Genomic DNA, 24,081 nt, shown 5'->3' on the forward strand with positions numbered 1-24,081 from the left:
AAAAAATGGTATTTTGCATCAGGAAGGACATCTATCATAAAAAATGAACCAAACAAACCTTGCGAATAATCAGTTGTAGTAACGTAATCTCCCAATTGTATTCGTGTGTGCGCTGGGTGCAAGTGCGGGAATGAGAGGCATCAAGTTTTTGTGCCTTTTGTACTAGGTTATCGCTTTAAAAGAAATTCAGTCCATTGACTTGCAATGGTTGTTTATGGGCAGATCTGCCACATTCAATATGGCGATTCCACTAGCGCATCAATGGACTAATCTGCTCAAGGGAGTGTCTCTCTCTATATGTATTTTTGTGGTGGTACCCACCTCGTCACCATGGCTCAGCATCCTTCTCATGCAAAAGCTGCAGCTCATCTTGATTCTTCAGGGAAATTAGACAACGCAACCAGCGGGCGGGGTGATGCAGCGCCTCGTCATCAGCATTCATACTGGAGCCATGATTTCAGTTAGGCCAAATGAAACATCACAAGAATGTTAATGGAAGACAACAACAACTACAGCAACAACAAAAAACACATGATATGTAAAAACACCATCAGCAAGCAAAATTAAACTCTGGCATGTTTGTAGCATGTCACATAAATCTGACGCTCATTTAATGTGGTTAGGTTCCTTTCTTTTAAATGGGTTATGAATATTTCAGATAAAATGTTAAAAAAAATATTCAGGAAGTTAGCGGTATCTTTGGTAGGTTATGTTTAACTAGTGAAGAGACTTTATGGACACCCTTTACATTGGTTATCAGTGCACGTGGTGCTCACATTTGAAAGTCATTCGAGAAATGCAACAAAGGAGGAGCGAGTCCATAACGCAGTGTCCTTCAAAGAATAAATCTGCATCAGAGGTTATATATTGCACTGCGAAATTATCTTAAGGTGTTTTAAAAGGTATTTCCTAAGACCGTTGATGCCAACAAATGTAATCGTTTAACCAGTTCAATGTGTTTAATACATCGTACCAGTCAAAAGTTTGAAAACACATGAAGTGATCAAGGGCGAAGAAGTTTAGATGTTAAGCAAGTGTGTAAAAATGAAATCAACACAGCATAGTTTCTGTAAATAGTTTTAATATTAAATAAAAAAAAGACTCCCATATAAAAAAAGAAAGCTACAGTCCACAATTTAATCGCCTTTTTTTAACATAAGTATTGAAAGCCAGGGTGTAGTATGAGAAAAATACTCCCAGAAAATTCACAATTGTTTGCACTCATCTCTTTTCTCTAAACCATATAAAATAATAAAACACATTAATTGTACATATATACAAATCTCCAAGTGAATAGAAATTGCATAATTTGCTTTTTTTTTCTTCTTTTTTTGTTAAATACAGCGAGAGATGCCAGTATTTTGAGGGGAGGGCAGTGTAAGGATATTTTCTACAGTTAGGCAGACTCATCAAATCCACATGAGCTATCACAGCTCTGGCTTTTAAGAATCCCCATTTTGTTCATGACGAAGGGGCTACATGACGGATGGCCGTCTACTCAAGGGAGGAAGTAAAAGAAATCCAAATACGGTGGCTTTATACTATGAGAGAAAAATAAAAATCATACATCTACGTTTCCAGCACCATCTGAAAACATTAGGAGTGTGCCTTAAAAGAGTCCTTTCTTTCTTTAAACAGAGGGTCTCATCCATGACATGACCAGAATTCCAACTAAACCACGAGTGAGGGGCTCAGCAATAGCTCTGTTGTCCTACACAATCAACATATTAAAAAAGACACACGCACACACACATACATACAGCTACATACACACTTTCCACAGAGAGCATGGTTCAAGTAGACGGGCTTCATTGCGACTCACAGTAACAGATACATGAGAACAGTACTCTTGCTTTGTCTGTGTAAAAAAAAAAGATATGACGCTAACATCGTGAAGAGAGCTGTGATCACACCAACACAACCATTATTGTGTTAACTAGACCTAAGAGTGAGAAAATATCCACATTTATTTTTAAAATTTTCTTTTAAAAAAATGTTTTTCCCCCAGTCTGGAGCTCGACCGATGCTTTATTTTTCCACTGGTTTTCATGGCATTTGTTGACATGAACAGCATGATTAGTGCAGTTGACTGAGAATGACGCTAAAAAAAATAAAAAATCATAAGTGATGTGGGTGGATTGGGATGCATGGGTGGAGTCAGGAAGTGAAGTCTGATTGGTGGAACAGCTGTGACTGACAGCTCCCTGCAACAATCACTGCCTCTGAGACCTCACCCCTCGTCTCCTCCTGCCTCGGACTGATGTGTCGGGCTTCAACAGGGCCGTCTGCAACAGGAAGGAGGAAAAAAAAGGTTATTCAAGCTTCAAATGTACGTTACAGGGTGGTGAATATTTATCAGTTGGAACAATAAATATAGGAATCAATTGGGAAAATAAGTTAGCAAATATTGCTTTTTAAAAAAAAAAAATTCCCCTTTACAGAACATTTCAATCTGAACATGGGATTTGTACGTTTGGGGAAATATTTGGACTAGACATCATTTCAGCAGTTTCTACCACATTATGATCAGAGATTGTACTTGTTCACACAATAAGAAAGATGACAACAAATGTTTGGGCCTTGGTAGACTTTTTTTTTTTTTTAAAGTACGTAACTTGTTTCCATTATCTCCCCAGACACTTGCACAGTAGTCTACTCTCACAATAAAATAACAGTGAATAATACGATCACCTTTGTCCCTTGAAAGGCGCTGTACAAAAATACATACAAGGTGTTTCTTAAAAAATGAAAAAGTTTCAGGTCTGGTGTCACAAAAGATATATTTCAAACCAAATTACAGGTTCCACCTTCAAATTAGGCCAAGTGATCACCCAGCGCGTTTACAATTAGATCCTGAGCCGTTTGCTTCGTTCAATGCGTGAGAAGAGGCAAGAGCACCGCATGGCTGCGTCACCATGACAGTGCGCCTTCTCAGAATGCCAGCTCTCTGCTCACCTGTCCTGGCTCCGTGAGATTTTTTTTTCCCTCTTTCCAAAGCTCAAGTTGGTCATCCAAGGGACCCGTTTTGAAGAAGCGGACGACAACAAGATGGACCTGACAGCGGAGCTGTGGAAAATCTTTGAAGAATCCTTCCAGGAGTGCAGGTGAATGCTGGGAAAGTGCCTTAGACTCCAAGGTGATGACTGGAAAACTTGGTAGTTTGAATTTGAAATACAACTTTTGTGACACAAGTCTTGGAATTTTTCGGACACACCTCATATAGTATTTTATTCAACCACACTCAAGGAATTGTTTATGTCACAAGGATACTAAATAAATAGCGTTGGTAATTAAAATTATTTGTTCCGAGAAGGTCAGGGTTAGCCTAATATTAAGCTTCTGTGATCCTATAATCAATTAACGCTTGCATCAATTGTGCATCCAGTGTGCTGACGCCAGTTCTGGCAAAAAAGGAGTCATACCGTAGTAGCCTTTGTTTCTTCGAGTGCTGTTGTAGCATCCACGTCTCTGAAGTCCTCCAACACATTTTGCAGCCTGACGCACAAAATACGAATCAGTGAGACATTGACATTGAAAAACACGACGCTGAAAGCTCAGCTCAAGAATCACTGACAAAGCAACTTACGTCTGTTTTCTTTTTCTCCCTCGACGGACTCCAGACACAGTTCCTGATTGTTCCTTGGTGAAAAATGCATCATCATGACATCGTTGGTCAGATACTTAAAAATGCACCATTACAGTCAAACAGTTGATTGAACATTGCAAAAAAAAAAGTTCAAACCACTAACATTGAGTGTTATAGTAATAATCCCTGATGAATCAATGATGCTACAATCGCAACAGCCAGAGGATGCCAGACGATGTACACTGATGACAATAACTGTACTTACTTGACATTGATTACTACATTTCTATTAGCCAGGGCTTTGGTGCCATCTTGTGGCACATTATCGGGGAGGCCAAGTCAAAAAAATTCTTTACAATAATACATTATGTTCTGTGTGTCGCCACTGGTCTAAAAACAGCATTCTGATTAACCCTTTCATGCACCAATAATGATAATCTGTAACCTGATAAGCTGTCCACTGGAGTAACCGCTGTCCCTGAAAGGGTTGTTAATATGACATTTGTGGAATATGAATTCAACAAAATAAATAAATACATACATACATAAACAATTTCAACCACTTTTTATCCATCTCGGGGTGAACATTTTGCCACATCCTGTCAACTGAAAATGACATCACAGTTGCCCAGGGCTCAGATAACGACCAATCACAGCTCATCTGTTGTCTGAGTTTGGTCATGTAACATTTGCAAGTTGAGGTATGATTGTTTGTTAACTGAGGCCTGCGCAATGTGATGTCATTTTCAGTTGACAGCAGGTGGCAAAATGGCCGCCCTTGAGATGGATTAAAACCGGTGAATTTTGCCTGACCTAAAAGACAAACAGCAGACACTCACCCTTCCCTGTTCACTGTGCAACAATGTCCCAGGTGCATCCTTATGCGGTCTCCCACTGCAACCATCCCCAGGACTCAGATATCCTGCCTGTCTATCCACACCAGTACAGTCCGTCTTCGCTTCCTCCAAGTATATGGAAGGTAAGGGGGGTTCTGGATGGGTGTGCCCCTCCACCATGACTGTTTTTCTTTGTAAAGGCGATGTGGCCACATCCTCGGTGGGTTTGGGCGTACCCTGGGCTGGAGAATGAGCTGCCGCTTCCAAGCTGAGGCGTGACAAGTCTGGGTTTCGCAGGGAGCAAGCCCGCCGTGGGCTGAGGGAGACTGGGGCACTCGCCTGGTGCTGAGTTGGGGTAGGTGTGGAGAGAGTGTGGTGCTCCATGGGGAAAGTGACAGGCGGTAAGGCACAGAAAGGTGATGTAGGGTCAGATGGCCCAGAGTGGACCCCATCTTCCTGCTCTTTAGCGTTAATTTGAAGGAAGGAGGTGTAAATTGTATCCATGAAAGAGGTGTAGGGGTCGATAAGTGGCCTGCCATCAGACCCTCGATGTGGCGGTCGGCTCGTTTCTTGGGCAGGTGTTGGAGGCGGACTAGCAACCTGTTCAGGAGAGATCTGAGAGGCTGGAATGTCACAGTGAGGGGCGGGGCTCTCCGTTTCCTGCAACGAGTCGGACTTCTCTCCTTCAGAGGATGGCGCAAGATTCAGCTGAAGGGAGAAAAGCAAAAAATACAAGTTTCAATTAACTGTGTAAACACAGTTGGTAAGGTTGGCCAAACTCTGTAAGGTTTTACCTGTGATTGTTTTGAATTCCATCTCACATTGTCTAAGTCAATTGCCAGTTACAGAAAGTCACATTTTATGAGTGGTCACACCATATAGACCGACTCAGAGACGTGCATTAACTTCTCACAACCGTAGGTCAGGTTAGTTGTTGCTTAACGGCAAATACATACTGTACAGTGCTGTCAATTTTGAAAGCCCACTTTCAAACGGTTATCGACTGTCAAAACAGATCAAGCAAGATGGCATTTCCGTTTTGTTAAAAACAAAGCAATGTGCTTCTCTTAACAGTGTGTTATCGGCACCGAAAAGAAAGAGACCCAAAGTATTGTGTAAGTATGCCTCATGTGTTCAATGAGCATATTTGACACAACAGATTGGATCGAAATTTTGAAAAACATGTCAGTTACTTACCTGAATGTTGTTGAGCAGGTTGATGGTCCCATCAGGACCTTGCAGGAGAGGCATCCCCAAAGATGAGGTCTGGACTGAGGGCAGGAGTAAGGAACCGGCTCCAATACCCACCATGTTATGGAGCCCGGCAATGCCAGAAATGTCTCCTAGAAAGCAGTGTTCCATAAATAATTTAATGGGATAATATTTGTTGGCATTAGTGAAATGGGACATCTATCCTCAGATGTATGTTACTTATCACTCACCTAACACAGCAGGGTTAAGTAAAGTGGGAAGTAATTGCTGGAGAATGGGGTTTTCCTTGCCTTGGAGAGAAAGGGGGATGAGGGTGTCCACACCAGCATCTGACAGTTCCTGCAAGATCGCAATGCACTCATCAAAATTAAATTGTGAAGTAAGTCGTGGGCCACAATAACAAATGCTTATAGGTATGCATCAGTGCTTTGGATTTGTCGTTTCATGTTTATTTCAATTTGACTTTAAATTCAGTTAGTTGCAATTAGTTTAGATGATTTGTTTTTTTTCCAGTTCAACGCTTGATTTCAGTTATTGCTGCCAAGGGCGGCACAATACATTAGTAGGTTCAGAGCGCAATTACTTTTTCATAATGGGACGGGTAGGTTCAAATTTTTTTGTTGTTGTGTGCCTTAATAAATTAAATTGGCATTTAGAAACTGCATTTTGTACTTCCTTGGTAGTCTCTATGTAATATTAAAAGCAGTTTGATGAACTGAAACATTTGTGTGTGATAAATATGGAAAGAACACAGAAATCAGGAAGGGGGCAAATACTTTTTCACAGCACTGTAACACTAAGAGTATCTATCGAAAATTTGCATTTTAAAATTAAAGAACAAAATAGAACTGCCGTTACAGGTGGCAGTTGGTGGCGGTCTGCAATGTCAAACAAGAGAGATACAAATTACTTTTTATGTATTCACGTGAAACCATCACGAACAAAAAGGCAATTTTGGAAAATGTGTGATTAACTGATGTTATGAAACTAATAATGTTAGAAAATCAGTGTATATCGAAGGAAACGACGATGAGCTAAGAGGAAAGAACCTAAGGAGACGGGCAGCCTACCTGAGGTTGGGTATGCTGAACAGGAGTTAACTGGGTATGGGGTAAGTCAGCTGCGTTTAGAGCAGCTGTAAGGAGGGCGGGGCTAAAAGGCAGGAAGGTAGCCGGCTGAGGAGGAAGGAGCAGGGACTGCAGAGCTTGGACAGACCCCTCCGCTCCAGGCGGGAGGGGAAGACCCTGGGTGACTTCCAGAAGCCCCGACCCGTGAAGAGTTGACGGATCCAGGAGAGCAGCGGCCTTATCCAACATGAGGCCCTCCAAAGAGGCGGGGATCTGTGGCGGCTGCTGAAGAGGAACCTCCAAGCTGACCTGACCCACCTGACTCAGTCCAGATAAGGGTAACAAAGGCGCCTGGTGTTGCCCGAGCAGCAAGGACGCCATAAGCAGAGCTTGGTGACTTGGTTTTTCTGTTAGCCCCAAATCAGATTCCTGTCCTGTGGCAGAAGCTGAGGCTGGAGGTGGGATTGGGTTTAGAAGGCCCAACAGATTAAGAGGGATGTCCCCTTGCACACCGCTCAACAGAGGCAACAACGGAAAGAGAGGATTACTGTTTATCTGTTGCTGCTTCTGTTGCTGATCCTGGCTTTGCTGCTGTGTCTCGGATTGGATCATTACTGGCTGTTGATCGACAAGATTTTGTGTTGCAGCAGTGGAAGGTGTCTGTGCATTTTGCCCACCCAACCACAGCCCTCCGAGGTGTAATGAGGACAGGACCGTAGGGTCGAGGATGGATGGCAGGCCTCCCGTGGAAGACAGCAGCTGAAGAAGCTGATCTTGGTTCATGAAAGGGAAGGCCTCTGCCAGAGGTAAAGGGGCGGTCGAGTCGTTCATAGCTGAAGGTGTCTGAGGACAGTCCTCTCCAAGCTGAGAAGAGGCGACGACCTCCAAACTGGTGGGTGTCAGAGGTTTTGTTGATGCGGAGTTCTTCAAGTCCCCACGTTCAGAGTCACCGGAACCTGGAAAAGAACAAGCAAAAACATCTTCACCACAGTGTAAATGACTTCATCAACGACCTTCGTGAGAATGGGATGGATTTTAGACACACACACACACACACACACACACACACACACACACGCACACACACACACACACACACACACACACACACACACACACACACACACCATATATGCATATAATAGAGAGCTAGCTAGTACTGGCGATAAAAACAAAATATGTCGTGATAACATTTCAGTTTTTATTGCCGCTATCATTAATACTGTATTTAGTGTCTTAAGATCAAATGAGTTGTCTTCAGATACCTGTACATCAGAAGACTCTTGGAAAATTACCATCTGACACCTGCTCATATTTAAAGACACCTAAGTGTTTTTAGTCAAAGCCCAGTCTAACACTGAGAATTTTGCAAGGTCACTATTGACAAGATTTGATTCTTTAGCCGTTTTATCCCTACAAAGCAATTTTTTTTCTCATCATGTGAATGGTTGTTCATCTTTGTGTGCCCTGCGTTGCTCTAGCGACCAGTGCTGGGTGTACCCTGCCTACCACCCGAAGACAGCTGGGATAGGCTCCAGCATGCCTGCGACCCTCGTGAGGATAAGCGGTTCTGAAAAGAGTTGGCTGGCTGGACGCTCTTGGCAGACACATAAATCCTGTGAAGATTACTCACCTGGAGAGTGATTTTCTTGGGAAGACATCACTATATCTGTTGTATGGTCAGCTGAGCTGCGTTCCTCCTGCCGTGCAGTGGAGGATGCTGCAAGAAGGGCTAGAACATGATTGCTGAGATCAAGAGGCTTTGGCGAGGTGGATAATGCCACAGATACGTCGCTTTGTGGGTGACTCGGGTCTGCTGTTGACGTATCATTACTGATCATGCTCTGTGGCGATGCTTCTGGTGAAAGCAACCGGGAAACAGTGTCAGTTGCTGGAATATGATTCTCAGTTGGATGGTGCCTGTCAAGTGGAGTAGGGGCCACGTGTGACAGAGATGGGCTGCTGCTGTTGTGTAAAGCTAAATTGGAGCGTGACAACATGGAGGATGCCGAAGAATGTCTTTGTGGAGGACTTAATCTCAGAGACTGGGATTGTGACTGCACTGAACTGAAATGAGTGGAGGTGCGAGTGGGAGAAAGCATCTCTGGAACCAACGATATCATATTAGTGTTACTGGTTCGGCATGGTGACGGAGGCTGCGCGTGGTTGCCGCTGGAATGAGGGGATATAGGAGAGGGCGATGGTGTGGGGCTCTGCGTTTTAGTGTGTCCACCCCCTTCTACGGACAAAGATCCCAAATGAGCTGGAGCAGGGTTCGAAGCCGAGGCTGCGGCCTGAGCATTCTGTACACTGAGTAAGTGCAAAAGAGCAGAAAGGGGCTGAGTTGGAGGGTCCAAGCTAAGGGATGTTGGTGCCAAGCCTGTAGTGATATCCAGGGCTTCTGCCTGTCGGGGAGTTCCAGAAAGATGTGCCGTCTGTTTGGAAGTCAAGAACTTAGACGTCTGCCCCGGTGGCAGATGATGGTGGTGCTCGGGCGTGACACTATTCGGGTTCTGCACATCTGAGGTAGAGGCAGAGACAGAGCGAGGGAAAGCCAAAGATGATAGGTTCAGAGCAATAGCGGAGACACATTCTCGAGGCTGGGGCTTCTGCGGCCCATTGGCCAGCTGCTGGGTGTCTTTGATCGTGCTCAGAACAGTGGGAGATCGCCGCCGCCTTTTCCTGTGCGATGCATTTTGCTCTGTTTTAGGAGGCAATTGGGGCAAGGAAGAAGCCAGGGACTGGGCTAGGGAGTGGGGTGAAGGAAAGAGGACAGAAGACGCTGCTGCTAGAGTGGGACAGTGAGGCCTAGAGGCAGCAATAGGGGAGGAAAGGTGGCTGTTTTTTAAAGTGCTGTTTGTTACCTTGGTCGACTGTCTTTGCTGTGCCTCTGTCATGATTTCCAAGGAGGAGGACACACTTGTTTGGCTGCAGGACACATTTGAGCCCTGACCATGGGTTACCTGGCTAGCCAGCTGAGCTTTTGCAGCCGCGGAGAGCAGACTACTTGCAGGAAAAGAAGTTGAGGCCGGCAGCTGGCCCTGGTGACTGTGGTGGTTCAAAAATGGTGCCACGATAGTGTTGGAAATCCCCGCAGGATTCAAGCCAAAACCTGGTGGTGCTGTGCCGAGACTTGCTGTACTGTTTGCGGGTTTCAGTGGGGGAGCATGAGGACTGTGACTGCTTTGGTTAGTCAATGTGCTGGGGTTTGTAGGGTTTGCGAGGCGGTGGTTATTAGTGCTACTGTTGCCAGAGTTCTTAAACTGTTCCAAGATGTCTTCCAGCTTAAACTTGAAGATGTGGGGGCTGGGGTTTGGCGAACCACAAGGGAGAGGGGAGTGTGGAGAGGAAGAGCAGGACTTCCTCCTCCGTGACAAATTACTTGCTGTCAGCCCTTCAGCCGCTGCAGTGGAGCTTCCACCCTGATCAGAGACATGGGAGGGGGAAGCCGAAGGGTAGTGGGACCGCTGCTGAGGAGACACAGAATTCATGTTATGGACAGAGGGAGAGAGGATGGGGGAGGGCGAGAGAGGAGAGCCTCCACATATGACCCCATGTGGATGCTGCGCTTGAGTCTGTGAAACTCTTCCTCCTATGACAAAGCTTTTAGGAGAAGAGCAAGGAGGTGAAGATAGGGGCCTTAGGAGAGGAGAGGCAGGAGTTTCAGGAGTTTGGGGCAGTTTTTGACCTTGACTGACATTTTGAGGGGTGGGAGTGCGGGGTGACCTTTGGGCAACATGGTAAGTGGGGAATGGGGGGCTGCTGGAAGTGGTAAAGGGCACCGTTTGAGAAAGAGGAGGATGGTGAAGCCTCCGTAAAGCATCAAGGGGATGGTGAGAGTTTCCGCCTGTGTGAGGACCTGGGGAGGAACCATTATAAGGATAAATAAACTTGTGAGAGGAACTGGGGCTGGCACTGGGGTTAGGATGGGCGTTATTCTGAGGTGGCGCAGGAGCCAGACGAAATTTGGGATGGTAAATGCCTCGGTCCTCTTCTTCATGCTCAACAAGAGCCCTCTTTGGGATGCAATTGCCCACTCCCTTGCTCACCTCTGGAAAAAGAAAAACAAAATATTTGCTAATTGAAAATGATAAAACGTATTGTTGTTTTCTGAGGACAACCTAAGTGGGGCCCGACCAAATAATCGGCGGCCAATGACATTGGCAGATATTAGACCTTTTCAAAATAACAATCGGCTGGAGTTTAGCTTTCCTATTATTTTCTTTTCACATCCAAAATATCGGGGCGCTTAACAGTGAACCGCCGGGCTTCCCATTCTGTTTCCCCTTGTTGGTCATTGTTTTGTATATGTTCCTCTGGATGGATTATAACTGGCAAAGCGAATTCCTTGGTTGGTAGGACTTACCCGGGTTATGAAGGTGACCAAAAGGCAGGTGTGACGCCTGCATACTGCGACACAGAGCGGCCATTGCCACCACTTTCCTGCGATGGTTACACAGTTTGGTCATGTCCTGCTCTGCTTTGCCTAGGGGCTGCTTGTGCTGCTCTACCTTTACCCCCAATGTAAAGTTGAAAACCTGTTGGGGAAAAAAAAAATAGACCGTGTTGCTGTACTGACACTAAACTATATTCTTTGCGAGTTAAAAATGACAAAATATTTCATTGCCTGAACAACTCAAGGCATATAGAAAAAAATTCCAATGATTTAGATGAAATACAGTCATCACCATAAAAAATCCATTGCAAATAAGTGCGGAAAATATGGTACTTTATTGTGGCGGTACATCCTGCTGCCTTGAGCGTCGAGAGCGCAGGTTTGATCTCCATTCAGCGCCCGAATAGCTAGCCACAGCCGGTCCCAAACTCAGATTAAAAAATAAATAAAAATAACATACATCACACGAGTGACTTGTGTTTAGTGTGACGCTTGGTGTGGCAAGCTGAAAGGTGCGACAAAAATCATCAAAATCTAATTCCCGAAGTTAATGAATACAATTTTCCAATCAAATATTGCATTCAAAATCATATTCATAGCGGACATTTAGATCACAGGTTGATCCAATGTCTGTAAATTTCCGACAATGAATTGCTGATGCTCTTCCTTGGGAGATCTCCTCCCAGACCAAAATCAGGTCATTAATCAGCACTGCGATGTAACAATACATGAAGTCCCAGCGGTACTGGGTGCCATAGCAAACACTCTGGCCGCTGCGTGTATGGATGTACCCCCTTGAGGAGCTGTGCTACCTGAACAACATGTGAGCGACAGACACTGCCTCACGCTATTAATGACAACGACAAAGGTCCGTTGCCACTCCGGGGTTGTCTTGACAATTGCCTCTTTTTTTTCCAGATAATTCTAATTTGCACACCAGCAGTTTAAATTGGTTCAAAATTGTTTCTACTGTAGTCATCTGAAATGGAAAATTTGATGAACCAAGTCTGACTGACTTGGAGGTACACAGCCATAAATATCTTCATGTTTTGTGAATAGTCTATTTTGCTCTCGTTTGTCAAACTTGATCCTGTGAAGGGAATTGGTTTTTTGCTCAAAGGGACTTCAACGGTGCTCAGGAAGGAGACCATTATCTCTTACATCAGACTTTGACTAATTGAGCTGCGCACAGTCAGTAAGTTTTTCCATCTTTTTGCCCATTCTCGCAAAATACACGATAGCCCGAGCAAACAGATTTACCTTGCTGATGACAAGCGGGCACTCCAGACCACATTTACATGTGCCATCAGTCAACAGGTAGGTCTTCACCTCATCCAGGGAGGACAGAGAAGTTCCACTGGGACTACATAAACATAGACATATGCACATGCAAGTAAGTCTCTCCCCTCTGACTGATATCTAAGATGGATTAAGAGGTTCAAGTCAAAGTTGCAGTAATTTTGAAACACAATACAGATCTTTGTTGTTTCTGTAAATGTGTGACTCATGAAAACAGACATGAATTTGATGAATTTAGAGTCATGCAGTCATGTAAAATGTTTAGCCACAGTGCGCTTCTGTAACTGGAAAGTAGGGATGGCCAATACCACTTTTTGATATCATAAACCAATATTGTAACCTTCGGCCAATACCGAACGGATTGTCTTTGTCACCTCGTCCATTGTACAAAAACTGCTCACATGACGAAAACACATGGCAACCATGGCAACAGCTCATCTGTCATGCTAAGTTGAGTATGTAATAGATAGTTTGGGTTGAAGGATTTGAATTGGATCGGACTCAATAGCAATCCAGGTGATCGGATTGGGACTATCCATACGAGAAAGGCGCTGAGTGAAAAAGTGTGTGGCTTGGCTGTCCACTAAGGAGTAAAGATGAGTTTTTTAAAAAAACGTTTATGACAAATTTGATTCGCGAAAAATATTAATTAAATAAAATGGACTGCACGCACAATGAGAATGACACAATTTAGATGATGTTGCCTGGATACTCAACATTATCTATCGACACATTTTCTTCTATATAATCAACACACCTGACATACACAACCTGGCCGCCATGCACTCTCCTCTGCCAGCCGATTGGGACATGTACGGCAGCGGAGACCACCTCATCCTTGTCCCCACTGCCAGTGTCACTTCCTCCCATCATTCTGTAGCTGCGGCCTGCCAGCGGCTTGGTACATAGAAAAAATAAAAATAAAAAAAAATAAAAAATAAAATAAAATAAAATAAAGTCAAATTTAAAAACTCAAACCATTACGGCTCTTTGACGGGAGTAGCTACAAAGTCAAGCAACTTTAAACGTATTTTTGTTTGAACCAAGTTTGGGGTGCGGTGGCTTTTAATGTGGTACAGATTTTGAACAATGATCTCACATGAGGCACACACACACACACACACACACACACACACACACACACACACACACACACACACACACACACACACACACACACACCACGATGACAATAAAAAGAATGCCCCGGAGGTGAAGCTCAGAGACGACAGTTTTGTGTCACCTCGCTAGCGTTACTTTTATTTTAGTGAGCTATCAGCACACCACACAGAACACCATTTTAGCCAGCATGAAAGTTTTTTATCTCTTTAGAACATGAGAAGAAAATGCACCTCATGTTACCCTGAAATAAGCGGACTAATTTAAACCATCAACAATCTACAGTATGTTCAAGTACATTTGATGCTATTTCTATGTACTGTTTTAGAAGTAGTCGTGGATAGTGCAGTGGTACACTCGCCTGACTTGTGTGCGGGCAGCGTGGGATCGCTTCCCATTCAGTGATGGTGTCAAGGTGGGTGTGGTTATTTGTCTCCATACTGTATGTGTCCTGTGACTGACTGGCAACCAGTTCTGCTCCTTTGTACGCCTTTGCTTTTTACGCTGTCTGCTTTGTCAATCATTCGTGATGTTTGCTGCCTTTTGATTACGTATTGGACGGATGATTGTAACCTGAGCATCCAGTCTGCAGTCGTATTGGATAAATATCCGATTTGTATCCACATACGAAAGAAGCCTGGGTTCTGAATTGTACTATACTGTTATACTAACCTATTTGACATGAAAAAAAAAATTGCGCAAAAATGATTAATGTATGATTATTTGCCTCAAGGAGATCCCCCTTTCTAGGGAAATAGGGGTGTGTTTTTTGCAGCTTTCAACTCCCTGTATTCAGAATTCTGATTCACCAACATGCACAGCACTGAGAAAAAAAACTGGCAAGTGCACATGTGACATGAATCCATGTGCACGTTTCTACAATTTTATTAGTCAAGGAGGACCATCGTCTCTGCAGTCAATAGTTTTATTATGGTGACAGTGTGAGCGTAGAACTCACATTACAGTTCTGAAATAATAACTACTGTGAACTTCGGAGGTCCCATTGTAATCACTTGAGAATTAAAAAAATCTTAAATAGAAGATGAAGATATAAATAAAAATACCTTGTCATCTTTGTGAAGCCAGGCTCGGGTTTGGCTAGGGTATTGACTGTCGGATGAACATGCTGGTGGGTTAGAAGCACACAGACTGCCAGTTAACCTGACCCAATGTCCAAAGTGTCCCCAGCAACCAGGCTGCGCCTCTGCCACGAAGAATGAACGCTGCAAGACGTTTATTCAATTCACATCCAAGGAGGAGCTGATATGAGGATGATGATCCTGCAACAGAAGTGTGGAGGTGGATTATGTAATATGGGAAGTCCCACAGTAGCAGACCATTTGGACGATTTCTAAATGCACGTTTTATTTAGATCATAAATATTAACATGTAATGGCCTGTCCTCACAAAGAAGATAAAAAACATGGGAAGTTCCTCACATGTTGCCGCTACTTTTAGGTGGGAGGGTGTGTTAAAATATAGGCCTATGTTTTAGTGGGTGTCCAGTCGCATAAATAAGTCGCATGTACAACAATTACTGCACACGTTTTAAGAAAGCAAGCACGGCTAGACGTGCCTAATAAATGGAATAATTCAACGATGCAGCATTACATGTCTGAAGTGTCGAGTAAGGGTAAAAGCAGAATCTAAACACTACGGCTGACACGACAGGCTAAAATGCTAGGCTAACAGCTAAGCTAGCAACCGCGTCCACTTTGTGGTGTTGTCGTGACAGCTGTCAGGCGCACTAAACTCTTGCACATTAGCTACGACAATATGCACACGCGACTGTGCGACAGACACACAGTTAGAAATACATGAAATTGATTAATCACTAAAGCACGGAAAGGTTGCAGGGACGACAGGGGTGAACCTATCTACCTTACTCGGCGTCGGGCTCTCTGTGTTGGCGAAGTTTTGAAGTCTTCCCTTTGCTGGCTCGCGGGAGAATCAAGTTAGCTGGCTAGCTAATGACTGCTTTTTGACGGACACAACGTTGACACAAACATCAAGAAACACTCCCAGCGTAGTTCGCGTAAAACTGCAACGAGCGGCCGACGTGTGAACAACGTCTGCAAGTTCAGTTTACAGACAAAGGGCAATAACGCCGCAATTTGACTGCGCCTTGGGTAATGGAGGCTAAAGCTAGCACAGAGACTAGCGAAGCATAGCTAGCTGACTGAATTTACTTGATTTGGAGTGTCCCGACAAGAGTGGACGCTGCCCCGCTGACTCATGCGAGACGTTGTTTTCGTCTCACTACTTCTCGGCCGTCTTGCATGCAGATATATTCCCATAACCATCGCGAGCCATGTAATCCAAAATTCACAGTTGCCTTGTTTTTTTTTTGTTTTTTTTTTTTACATTCCAGCCAGCAAAATAAATAAATAATGGAGTTTTCTAACACGCATGCGCACTCTGAGCTCGAGGAGTATTGTACCCAACATGCAACGGGAGCTTTGTCACCTTCCAAGTGGACATGGGCCATGCAGTTAGAAATAATCACTGCGCTTTGGGATAAAGTCGTGATCACATAAATGACAAGCGAAAAAAATATTATTTTATAATGAATGAATATTTATCCGAATGCTTGAGACGATAAGCATTTGTTTATGAAATAGTATGTCATACAATCCCGTACATATGAAATTTTGAATGAAGATTATAAAGTTCACAAATCACCTTTCTTTTCCAACCCCACTTCCATGTTTGTTTGTGCTGCAACGGTAACCCATGTAATCTAATTCCATTAATTTCTTAACAGATGCTGTGATCCGATTGTTTATTATTAATAATGAGTGTACAAATCAATAATAATAATTAGAAAAGTAACTACATTGGAGTTGAGTCATAAAAAGTAGTCTACTGTGCAGACTAATAGTGTACTATGCTTATCATATTTATAAATAAGATTAGTGACTATGGAAATTGGGGAGTGGTTTGCACATTGACCTCACAGTGCAGAGGTACCGGGTTCAATTCCAGCTCCGGCCTTCCTGTGTGGAGTTTGCATGTTCTCCCCGTGCCTGGGTGGGTTTTCTCTGGGTACTCCGGCAAGACCATGCAAACTCCTCACAGGAAGGTCGGACCCCGGATTTTGAACACCCAACCTCAGAACTGTGTGACCATGCCACCCAAACAATAAACTGTCTTCCAAAAACAAGTGAGGTCCATCATAAGGAGTCTTGCTAGCCTTTTGTTTGAAGGTAAGTCCAAGTCTTTTATTTTCACGCTCTTCTTCTCTTAACACCCCTTATAGAGACCACTCCCTCATTGGGAATAAAGATCACAAAAGCCTGAAGAAAAAGAAGAACATGTGCAAAGCGGTCTTTCAGTATTGCAATAAAGCCCAAAAAAAAAAAAAAAAAAAAAAAGCTAAACACACACACACACACACACACACACATCTCAGGGACAGGAATATTAACAAACATTTTTGTGCCAGAAATAGCCAGAAGGCTATTTTTCATCTGCAGTCCCTAGACAGATGGTCAACCTTTAGACTAAGAATAAAATACATTACAATAACAATAATAACATTTACTAAAAGTACAGGTTTCGGTCGGTTTAATCCAAGTTGTTATTCTCGAATCTATAGAGGTTTCAAACGGTACAACAGAAGAATTTCCAAAAACTGAGGCCCTGATTGGATGGCAGTAACTGATATTTGTGATTTATTTGGCAGTGAGTAGAAAAGATGGATGTTTGTCGACTTGGCTGGTCAAACATGTCGAAAAGGTGAAAGGGGACATGTGACGGAGATGGAGGGATAGAGAAGGTATCTAATTTCTCCTGATCCTCGGACCACAGTCTGAGGTCTGCAGCTGTCCCAAACAGTCAGCTTGACACATGAGTGCTCAGCTTGGCATTTACATCGTCATAGTCGGCCATCAACTCACATGAGGACTCTGGGAATTGGAAATCGCCGAAAGCAAACTATGGACATGCAAAGACTGTGTTAGCATGAGCCAAGAAAAAGCATCGCTTGGTCAGGTGGGTTATCGGACTCTGATCCACTGAACACCCCCCCCCCCCACACACACACACACACAAATCACTGTAGTTATTGACAACAACTGAAGGACTTGGGAACGGAAACTTTCAACGGAAACTTCTGCTGTGACCTTCCACATAAAGGTATGCCTGTCCCACCTTACATTATTATTATTTTTTTTTCAATGAAAAATACAGCAATTGTCAACACATGACATATGAACATATTTTGTTGTTTTGTTGCTACAGTACTGTATATAAATTCACTGCAATTACGAAGTACGTATGTTACAAACTGAAAAGAGTGCAACAGCAACAAAAAGATAACCCCACACACACACACACACAAATCACTGTAGTTATTGACAACAACTGAAGGACTTGGGAACGGAAACTTTCAACGGAAACTTCTGCTGTGACCTTCCACATAAAGGTATGCCTGTCCCACCTTACATTATTATTATTTTTTTTTCAATGAAAAATACAGCAATTGTCAACACATGACATATGAACATATTTTGTTGTTTTGTTGCTACAGTACTGTATATAAATTCACTGCAATTACGAAGTACGTATGTTACAAACTGAAAAGAGTGCAACAGCAACAAAAAGATAATTTTTTGTCATTTTACCTGCTTTGATAACCTGGCACCCACTTTAGCTCTGATGAGATTTAATTTCAGAAGCCTGGAATAGTTTAGGTCAAGTGCACAAGTGCCGTATGAATGTATGTCTCATGGAAAAGTCATGTCCAACTTTTTTTTCTGTGATGTCATTTGTTGCTGCTTTGGAAGGTGACCTTTAGTCCTTTGAAATGTTCCTAAAAGCAAAATGGATTAACGTATGCATTACATTATAATGATTATTAGTAGCAGTTTTAACAGAAGTTTTGCTTTTGTGCTATCTGCCATTAATTGTACAAGATGTAATTATTTTGATTTAATAGAAAAAAATGAAGACATTTAGACTTCCTCTATTTGCAAGGCCAACATTTTAACTCGACACAGAAAGGTTGGAGCCAGAATCAAACCCTGCACCTCTGCCCTGTGAGGCAGACGTGCTAACCAGTCGACCACCATGCCACCCAATAATACTACTACTAATAATACTAATAATAATAACCAATGGTATATAAGATGGGGCGGCCCAGTGGTCCAGTGGTTAGCGCGTCGACCTCACAGTGCAGAGGTATCCCAGCTCCGGCCTCCCTGTGTGGAGTTTGCATGTTCTCCCCTGGGCCTGCGTGGGTTTTCTCCGGGTACTCCGGTTTCCTCCCACGTTCCAAAAACATGCACGGTAGGCTGATTGTAGACTCTAAATTGTCCGTAGGTGTGAGTGTGAGCGCGGATGGTTGTTCGTCTCTGTGTGCCCTGTGATTAGTTGGCAACCGGTTCAGGGTGTCCTCCACCGACTGCCCGGAGACAGCTGGGTTAGGCTCCAGCACCCCCCGCGACCCTTGTGAGGATAGGAAAATGAATGAATGAATGGTATATAAGATTAAATACATCTACTGTCTATCATTGTAGGTGTAGCAGTGGTGACAGAACATAATGGACCAGTGAGTATACTTCCGGGAATCTGTTTCAGTTTCAATTGCCATGGGAATAATTGAAGTATCGTTGTTTGCTTAGCTTCCATTTGGCTGTCGTTCTATTCAGAAGAATACAATTTTTTAATCTATTTAAATGTGCTGCACATGCGAGAAGGTATCGAACTCCCTTGTGATCATTGTGTGAATAATTGACAATAAATGCAGCCTTCAATTTGAAGCCCTTTCTGGGCTTTTCGGTAACACCATGTCATGAAAAAAGTGTTGTTGATTTTTTTTTTTTTTTTTGCCATGTCATGAAAAAAGTGTTGATTTTTTTTTTTTTTTTTTTTTTTAATCAGGAATCCACTTAAATCTATAAAACTGAATTTACAATTTGTGTTTAATATATAAAACAGGAATACTGGTGCTATGACATTGTTTTGTCTCATCTACCAGGGAAGATGACAAAAACTCGGTGGATATTCATGACAATCCTCCAGCTCCTGACAATGTTGTGAGGGAGGACGGAGACACGGTGAGTGACAGGGTGACAGTGCCAAGCCAACACAGTCAACATGGGCGCCCGCTTGAAAATAGCCAGGAACACGAGGCGGCATCAACTAGAAAAATGTACTGACGGAATTATTGTGCCACTTTTGAAGACCTTTTCCAAGAAGACATTCTGAAAATAACCAATAGCTCTATAAACATTCTGACTGTACCAGGTATTGGTATTGGGCCGATATCGGCCTTATTTTAAGGTATTGGGTTTCGTGGAGGCAGCCGATACCAGGCACCAATACTTAAAGGGAAAAAAACCCAAAAAAATCGGACATTGTTTAAATCGAATTTGGCCGTGGTTGGCGCTCTACCGTGTCAGTTTTACTGCATCAGCAAATCATCATCTGCGTCAGAAAGGTTTTTCTTCGCAATGTTTTGTCACCGTGTTAATTTCTAAATATTAAAAGTACTAAAATTATCATAATCTGTATCGTGAGTACTCAAAGAGTGAATACCTGTATTGGTATCGGTCTGAAAAAAGTGGTATCAAACATCCCTAATTATTATATATTGTGTGGGCTCCAGGTATACTTTATATACGAAGAAGAAGTGGAGGTGGAGGAGAAGGAACCAGAACCTCCAGAACCTGTCATCCGTGTCAACGACAAGCCCCACAAGTTCAAGGACCACTACTGCAAGAAGCCCAAGTTCTGTGACGTCTGTGCTCGAATGATAGTCCGTATGTATTGGAAAATAATGACATCTTCGCTTTTCTAACCTGAAAGCTCCAGTGTATCTCGAATGTGTTTTGTTGATCTTACAGTGAACAACAAGTTTGCTCTGAGGTGTAAAAACTGCAAGACCAACATCCACCATTCATGTCAGTCCTATGTTGAGTTCCAGAAGTGCTTTGGCAAAATAGTAAGTCTCTCTCGTCTGTGTCTTGAAATGTAACACACTGGGAATTTAAGCAGGACGATGGTGGAAAAAAATAATAATCCAAATTATTTTGAGTGAGTTTGGAATCACAATTAAATAAAAGGATTATTTGTTGACATTAGCAATTGAAAATGCTCTACGTACTAAGAAAATGCTCCACTCTAAGTACCACTCAGATGGAATAAAAAGACCTTTATTCTGCTGTTTTTACTCCTGGTATTTGTTCTTCAAATGTGACGATTAAATTTTGTCTCTGCAGCCTCCAGGCTTCAGGCGGGCGTACAGTTCCCCTCTGTACGGCAGCGACCAACCAGATCCAAGTGGGTTGTTCCTGATGTTAAATCATAAAACATCTGTGATTGCCTGTGAAGTGGCATTTTGAGAGTTGCATTTTTGTCTCCAATATTGCTCTTGGATGCACAACCTGCATAACTGCTGTCATCAACCCATCAACTATCATCAGACAATCCAAATCGGAATGACCCGGTCTTTGACACCCTAAGGGTGGGTGTCATCATGGCGAATAAAGAACGCAAAAAGAATGAAAATGACAAGAAAAATGTAAGTGACCTGTTTTATGATTATGAAATGTCTCGTTTGTCCAACACCGTCAACGCTTTCCAGTTCATAAACAAGCAGTCATACAAAGAAAACAACTTTCTTTTTCACCAAGATGCTGATGATGATGGAGGAAGAGGAAGATGACAATCAACAACCCAAAGAAAATGAGGACGGAGGAGAAGGTACAAAAAAAAAAAAAAAAAAAGAAGGTCACATCCGAGGTCTTATCAGATTCACTTTTAACCATGGAACACGGCATGGAATTGATTATACTGGCAAAACCTTCATGGAATGAGTCTGGTGTCTGGTGGTTATGCAGGGAAGCCTGAAGAGAAGAAAGAGAAAGGAGGAGAAAAAGCAGATGACAAGGTAAGCTAAAAGAGTTGCACAAACTCATTTTTTTAATTTGAAATGTTTTCGGAGTTCATCTTGGAGTTTGCATTGTTGTGGCATGGCAAGTTTACAACACACAATGCTTTTTTACCCCTTTTGCCAAAATGTATTTTTTTAATCACATCATTCAGTCGTTGGAATTATTTTGAAATTAAAAACACAATTGTATCTGTGCTCCATTGAAAACAGCAAAAAGGAACCTTTTCCCAGTCACACTACTACTTGGCTCTCTACCGCTTCAAGGCCATAGAAAAGGATGATCTGGACTTTCAGTAAGTGTGACAAAATTAGTTCATTTATATTCAACTGAGCTCTAAAATATCAGTATGCATACAAACCAAGGATATCTTGTCTGTTTTGTATTAGCCCTGGTGATCGCATCACAGTCCTAGATGACTCCAATGAAGAGTGGTGGAGGGTGAGGTCAACCTCTTAAAGTCAATCCAAGCTTCTCTCTCTCTCTCTCTCTCTCTCTGTGCAAAGGGTGGCACAACCCATCATTAGGTTCAGGGGGCAATTACTTTTTCACATATGGGACAGGTAGGTTTTTATTAAAAAATTTTTTTGGTATGCCTTCATAAATTAAATTGGCATTTAGAAACTGCATTTTGTATTTCCTTGCATTGTCTGTGTGTGATATTAAAGTGGGTTTGATTAACTGATATATAATACTTTTTCACAGTGTTCTAAGTATTGTATCGACAATGACTGAGTGGCTATTGATGATGACAAAATATGCAAACAGGAAGAAACAAACACAATGAAATAACCCTGAACAGAATTGTCTGTAGAAAATGAGTGACTTCATGGAATGAAATGCTCTTCAATTTTACAGGGAAAGATGGGAGAGAAAAGCGGCTATTTCCCCACCAACTACCTCATCAAAGTGCGTGCATCAGAGAGGGTTTACAAGGTCACACGCTCTTTTGTTGGGAACAGAGAGATGGGACAAATCACACTGAAGAAAGACCAGGTAAGAAAACACAAATTTAGCATGCTACGGCGTTGTTCGCCTGTCATAATGGCAAATATCTACATTGGTATGTGGCTAAAGGTGCACCGCAAGAGAGTGTGTTGCAAGTGCTTCTCATCACCAGGCCGTGGCGTTGTTGCTCTACCTCTTTCAGATTGTAGTGAAAAAAGGTGACGAGAAAGGTGGCTACTTGAAGGTCAGCACTGGACGCAAGCTGGGCTACTTCCCCTTTAATCTGCTGCAGGAGATCACTGTGATATAAGAAGGAAAAAAAAAAAAGATACATCAAAACACTTGTGTGCAAATGACAAAGTCAAAGAGTCAATGTTTTTATTCTGGCAGGTGACCTACAGCATTATGTATATTTTAAATATCAGAAAAGAGTGAGTAGCCATTTATTTGTCTTATTTTAGATAGTGTTGCACCAATACCGATACCAATACTAGTATCAGGAGGGGCCCTGATGCGACATTAAAACGCTGTCATCAGTGTTTGACAGTACTAACAAATTTATATGTAGAAAGATTGAAGTTGGTTGAACGGAAAGACGACTGGAAAACGCTGATTCCTCTGATAAATTTTCAAAATCAGACTGGTCAAATCAAGCCAGTTTTGGAGTCTTTTACAATCACTACCAGTATCGTAAAATAAAATTTCGCATCTCGAGTTGACCAATGAGAGCAACCATCAACAGCATCGGTGTTCACCATAGTTCGGAACACATAACGGAATTAGCAACTATCTTGCCTCTGTTATCACACTTGACCGCCTGCCCTCAGGCTGCACACAGCATACAAATGTGACGTCACACGGTAGGGGTCTATTTGAATCACACAATATAATATTTTAGATGTCCAAATGTTGCACCTTGCTTTATTACAAATGCACATTCATGAGAATATCTGGCCCAAGTTTCACTCTAACCAATAAGAAGAGCGATGGAAATAGGCTGTTGATTCAACACAAGTACTGTATTCTGTTAATATCTGACTGCAGATACTTCCTAAGGGATGATTTAACTATGAACTATGAATGAGTTTACATCCACGTGAGGATGCAGTTTGTTGGAATTACTGTACATGAAAAAAAAAAGTTCTTATATTTTGTTTTTTTCAAACGGTGTGATATTGGTACGGTATCGACTTAGGCCGATACTGCACTAGTATTGGAATCGGTATCATGGGCAAACAATGGCATTGGAACAACACTAATTTTAGATGTGGATGGGGGCTTTGATTTTCTAGTGTGGTCAATGTAATGTTTTCATGAACAGGGGCAGCAGACACAGTTAAACACGGCAAGCATCCATGCATTTTCTACACCCGCCCTACCATTGACCTGTGGTCAGGGTAGGCAAGTGAGGCAGTGCCGCTCCCTGCATGTGAAGAGAAAAAAAAATGATTACATATATTTTAGTTCTGTGGTCCATGCTTTTTACATTGATTTTCTTTTCAATCTAATAATTATGAATGATTTCATAATTAAAGCAGATGAATTTGCATATTTCCTGTTCAAATGCATGGGAAGAGCAGCTGGGAAAATCATCGGAATCATAGCTCCCTTCGCGCCTCCAGCAAGTAACACACGCGTCAATTAATCCAGCAGTTACTGGCACGTGAGCTCACACGAGAGACATTGGTGTTTCTGATTACATCGCCAATAAAATGCCGTGACA

The 24,081-nt window shown here is 42.6% G+C and overlaps 2 protein-coding genes across 6 annotated transcripts; one reads left to right on the forward strand and one right to left on the reverse strand.

Annotated features, from left to right (window-relative positions):
* Positions 1-1,145: 1,145 nt before the first annotated feature.
* On the reverse strand, positions 1,146-15,919 carry mbd6 (methyl-CpG binding domain protein 6). Of its 3 annotated transcripts, XR_002168613.1 has the most exons (14): positions 15,705-15,919; positions 14,580-14,795; positions 13,154-13,293; positions 12,358-12,460; positions 11,068-11,239; positions 8,335-10,752; positions 6,705-7,657; positions 5,865-5,973; positions 5,620-5,765; positions 4,426-5,130; positions 3,587-3,639; positions 3,423-3,495; positions 2,956-3,151; positions 1,146-2,285 (listed from the first exon to the last, which is right to left on the reverse strand). XR_002168613.1 is itself a non-coding variant. In XM_019873164.1 (13 exons), exons 3-13 carry the CDS (start codon positions 13,267-13,269, stop codon positions 2,214-2,216), a joined length of 4,920 nt encoding a protein of 1,639 aa, XP_019728723.1. In that variant the 5' UTR covers positions 13,270-13,293; positions 14,580-14,795; positions 15,705-15,919; the 3' UTR covers positions 1,146-2,213. The 3 variants fall into 3 exon arrangements, 2 of the variants coding, with proteins under 2 accessions (XP_019728723.1, XP_019728724.1); XM_019873164.1 differs by lacking the exon at positions 2,956-3,151; XM_019873165.1 differs by lacking the exon at positions 2,956-3,151 and having other exon boundaries at positions 15,397-15,919.
* Positions 15,920-17,320: 1,401 nt separating this feature from the next.
* On the forward strand, positions 17,321-23,804 carry LOC109517802 (SH3 and cysteine-rich domain-containing protein 3-like). Of its 3 annotated transcripts, XM_019873182.1 has the most exons (14): positions 17,321-17,508; positions 17,598-17,652; positions 19,035-19,066; positions 19,496-19,574; positions 20,126-20,279; positions 20,364-20,461; positions 20,739-20,799; positions 20,943-21,040; positions 21,153-21,222; positions 21,360-21,409; positions 21,623-21,705; positions 21,800-21,851; positions 22,269-22,406; positions 22,561-23,804. In XM_019873182.1, exons 3-14 carry the CDS (start codon positions 19,059-19,061, stop codon positions 22,666-22,668), a joined length of 999 nt encoding a protein of 332 aa, XP_019728741.1. In that variant the 5' UTR covers positions 17,321-17,508; positions 17,598-17,652; positions 19,035-19,058; the 3' UTR covers positions 22,669-23,804. The 3 variants fall into 3 exon arrangements, with proteins under 3 accessions (XP_019728741.1, XP_019728740.1, XP_019728739.1); XM_019873181.1 differs by lacking the exon at positions 17,598-17,652; XM_019873180.1 differs by lacking the exons at positions 17,321-17,508; positions 17,598-17,652 and adding an exon at positions 17,834-17,941.
* The last annotated feature ends 277 nt before the right edge of the window (positions 23,805-24,081 follow it).

The sequence above is a fragment of the Hippocampus comes genome, unplaced genomic scaffold (assembly GCF_001891065.2).
Source record: "Hippocampus comes isolate QL1 unplaced genomic scaffold, H_comes_QL1_v1.1 scaffold28, whole genome shotgun sequence".
Classification (NCBI taxonomy): Eukaryota; Metazoa; Chordata; class Actinopteri; order Syngnathiformes; family Syngnathidae; genus Hippocampus; species Hippocampus comes.

What these genes read in the sequence shown, in the direction of transcription:
- mbd6 (XM_019873164.1), bottom strand. Translation starts at nt 13,269, where the DNA reads ATGATGGGAGGAAGTGACACTGGCAGTGGGGACAAGGATGAGGTGGTC. An exon ending in GGCCAGGTTGTGTATGTCAG is followed by an intron (nt 12,461 to 13,153) that starts GTGTGTTGATTA and finishes ATGTTTATGTAG; the next exon opens with TCCCAGTGGAACTTCTCTGT. An exon ending in CCAAGAAAATCACTCTCCAG is followed by an intron (nt 7,658 to 8,334) that starts GTGAGTAATCTT and finishes GTTCTTTTCCAG; the next exon opens with GTTCCGGTGACTCTGAACGT.
- LOC109517802 (XM_019873182.1), top strand. An exon ending in AGAAGTGCTTTGGCAAAATA is followed by an intron (nt 20,462 to 20,738) that starts GTAAGTCTCTCT and finishes TTGTCTCTGCAG; the next exon opens with CCTCCAGGCTTCAGGCGGGC. An exon ending in TCACACTGAAGAAAGACCAG is followed by an intron (nt 22,407 to 22,560) that starts GTAAGAAAACAC and finishes TACCTCTTTCAG; the next exon opens with ATTGTAGTGAAAAAAGGTGA.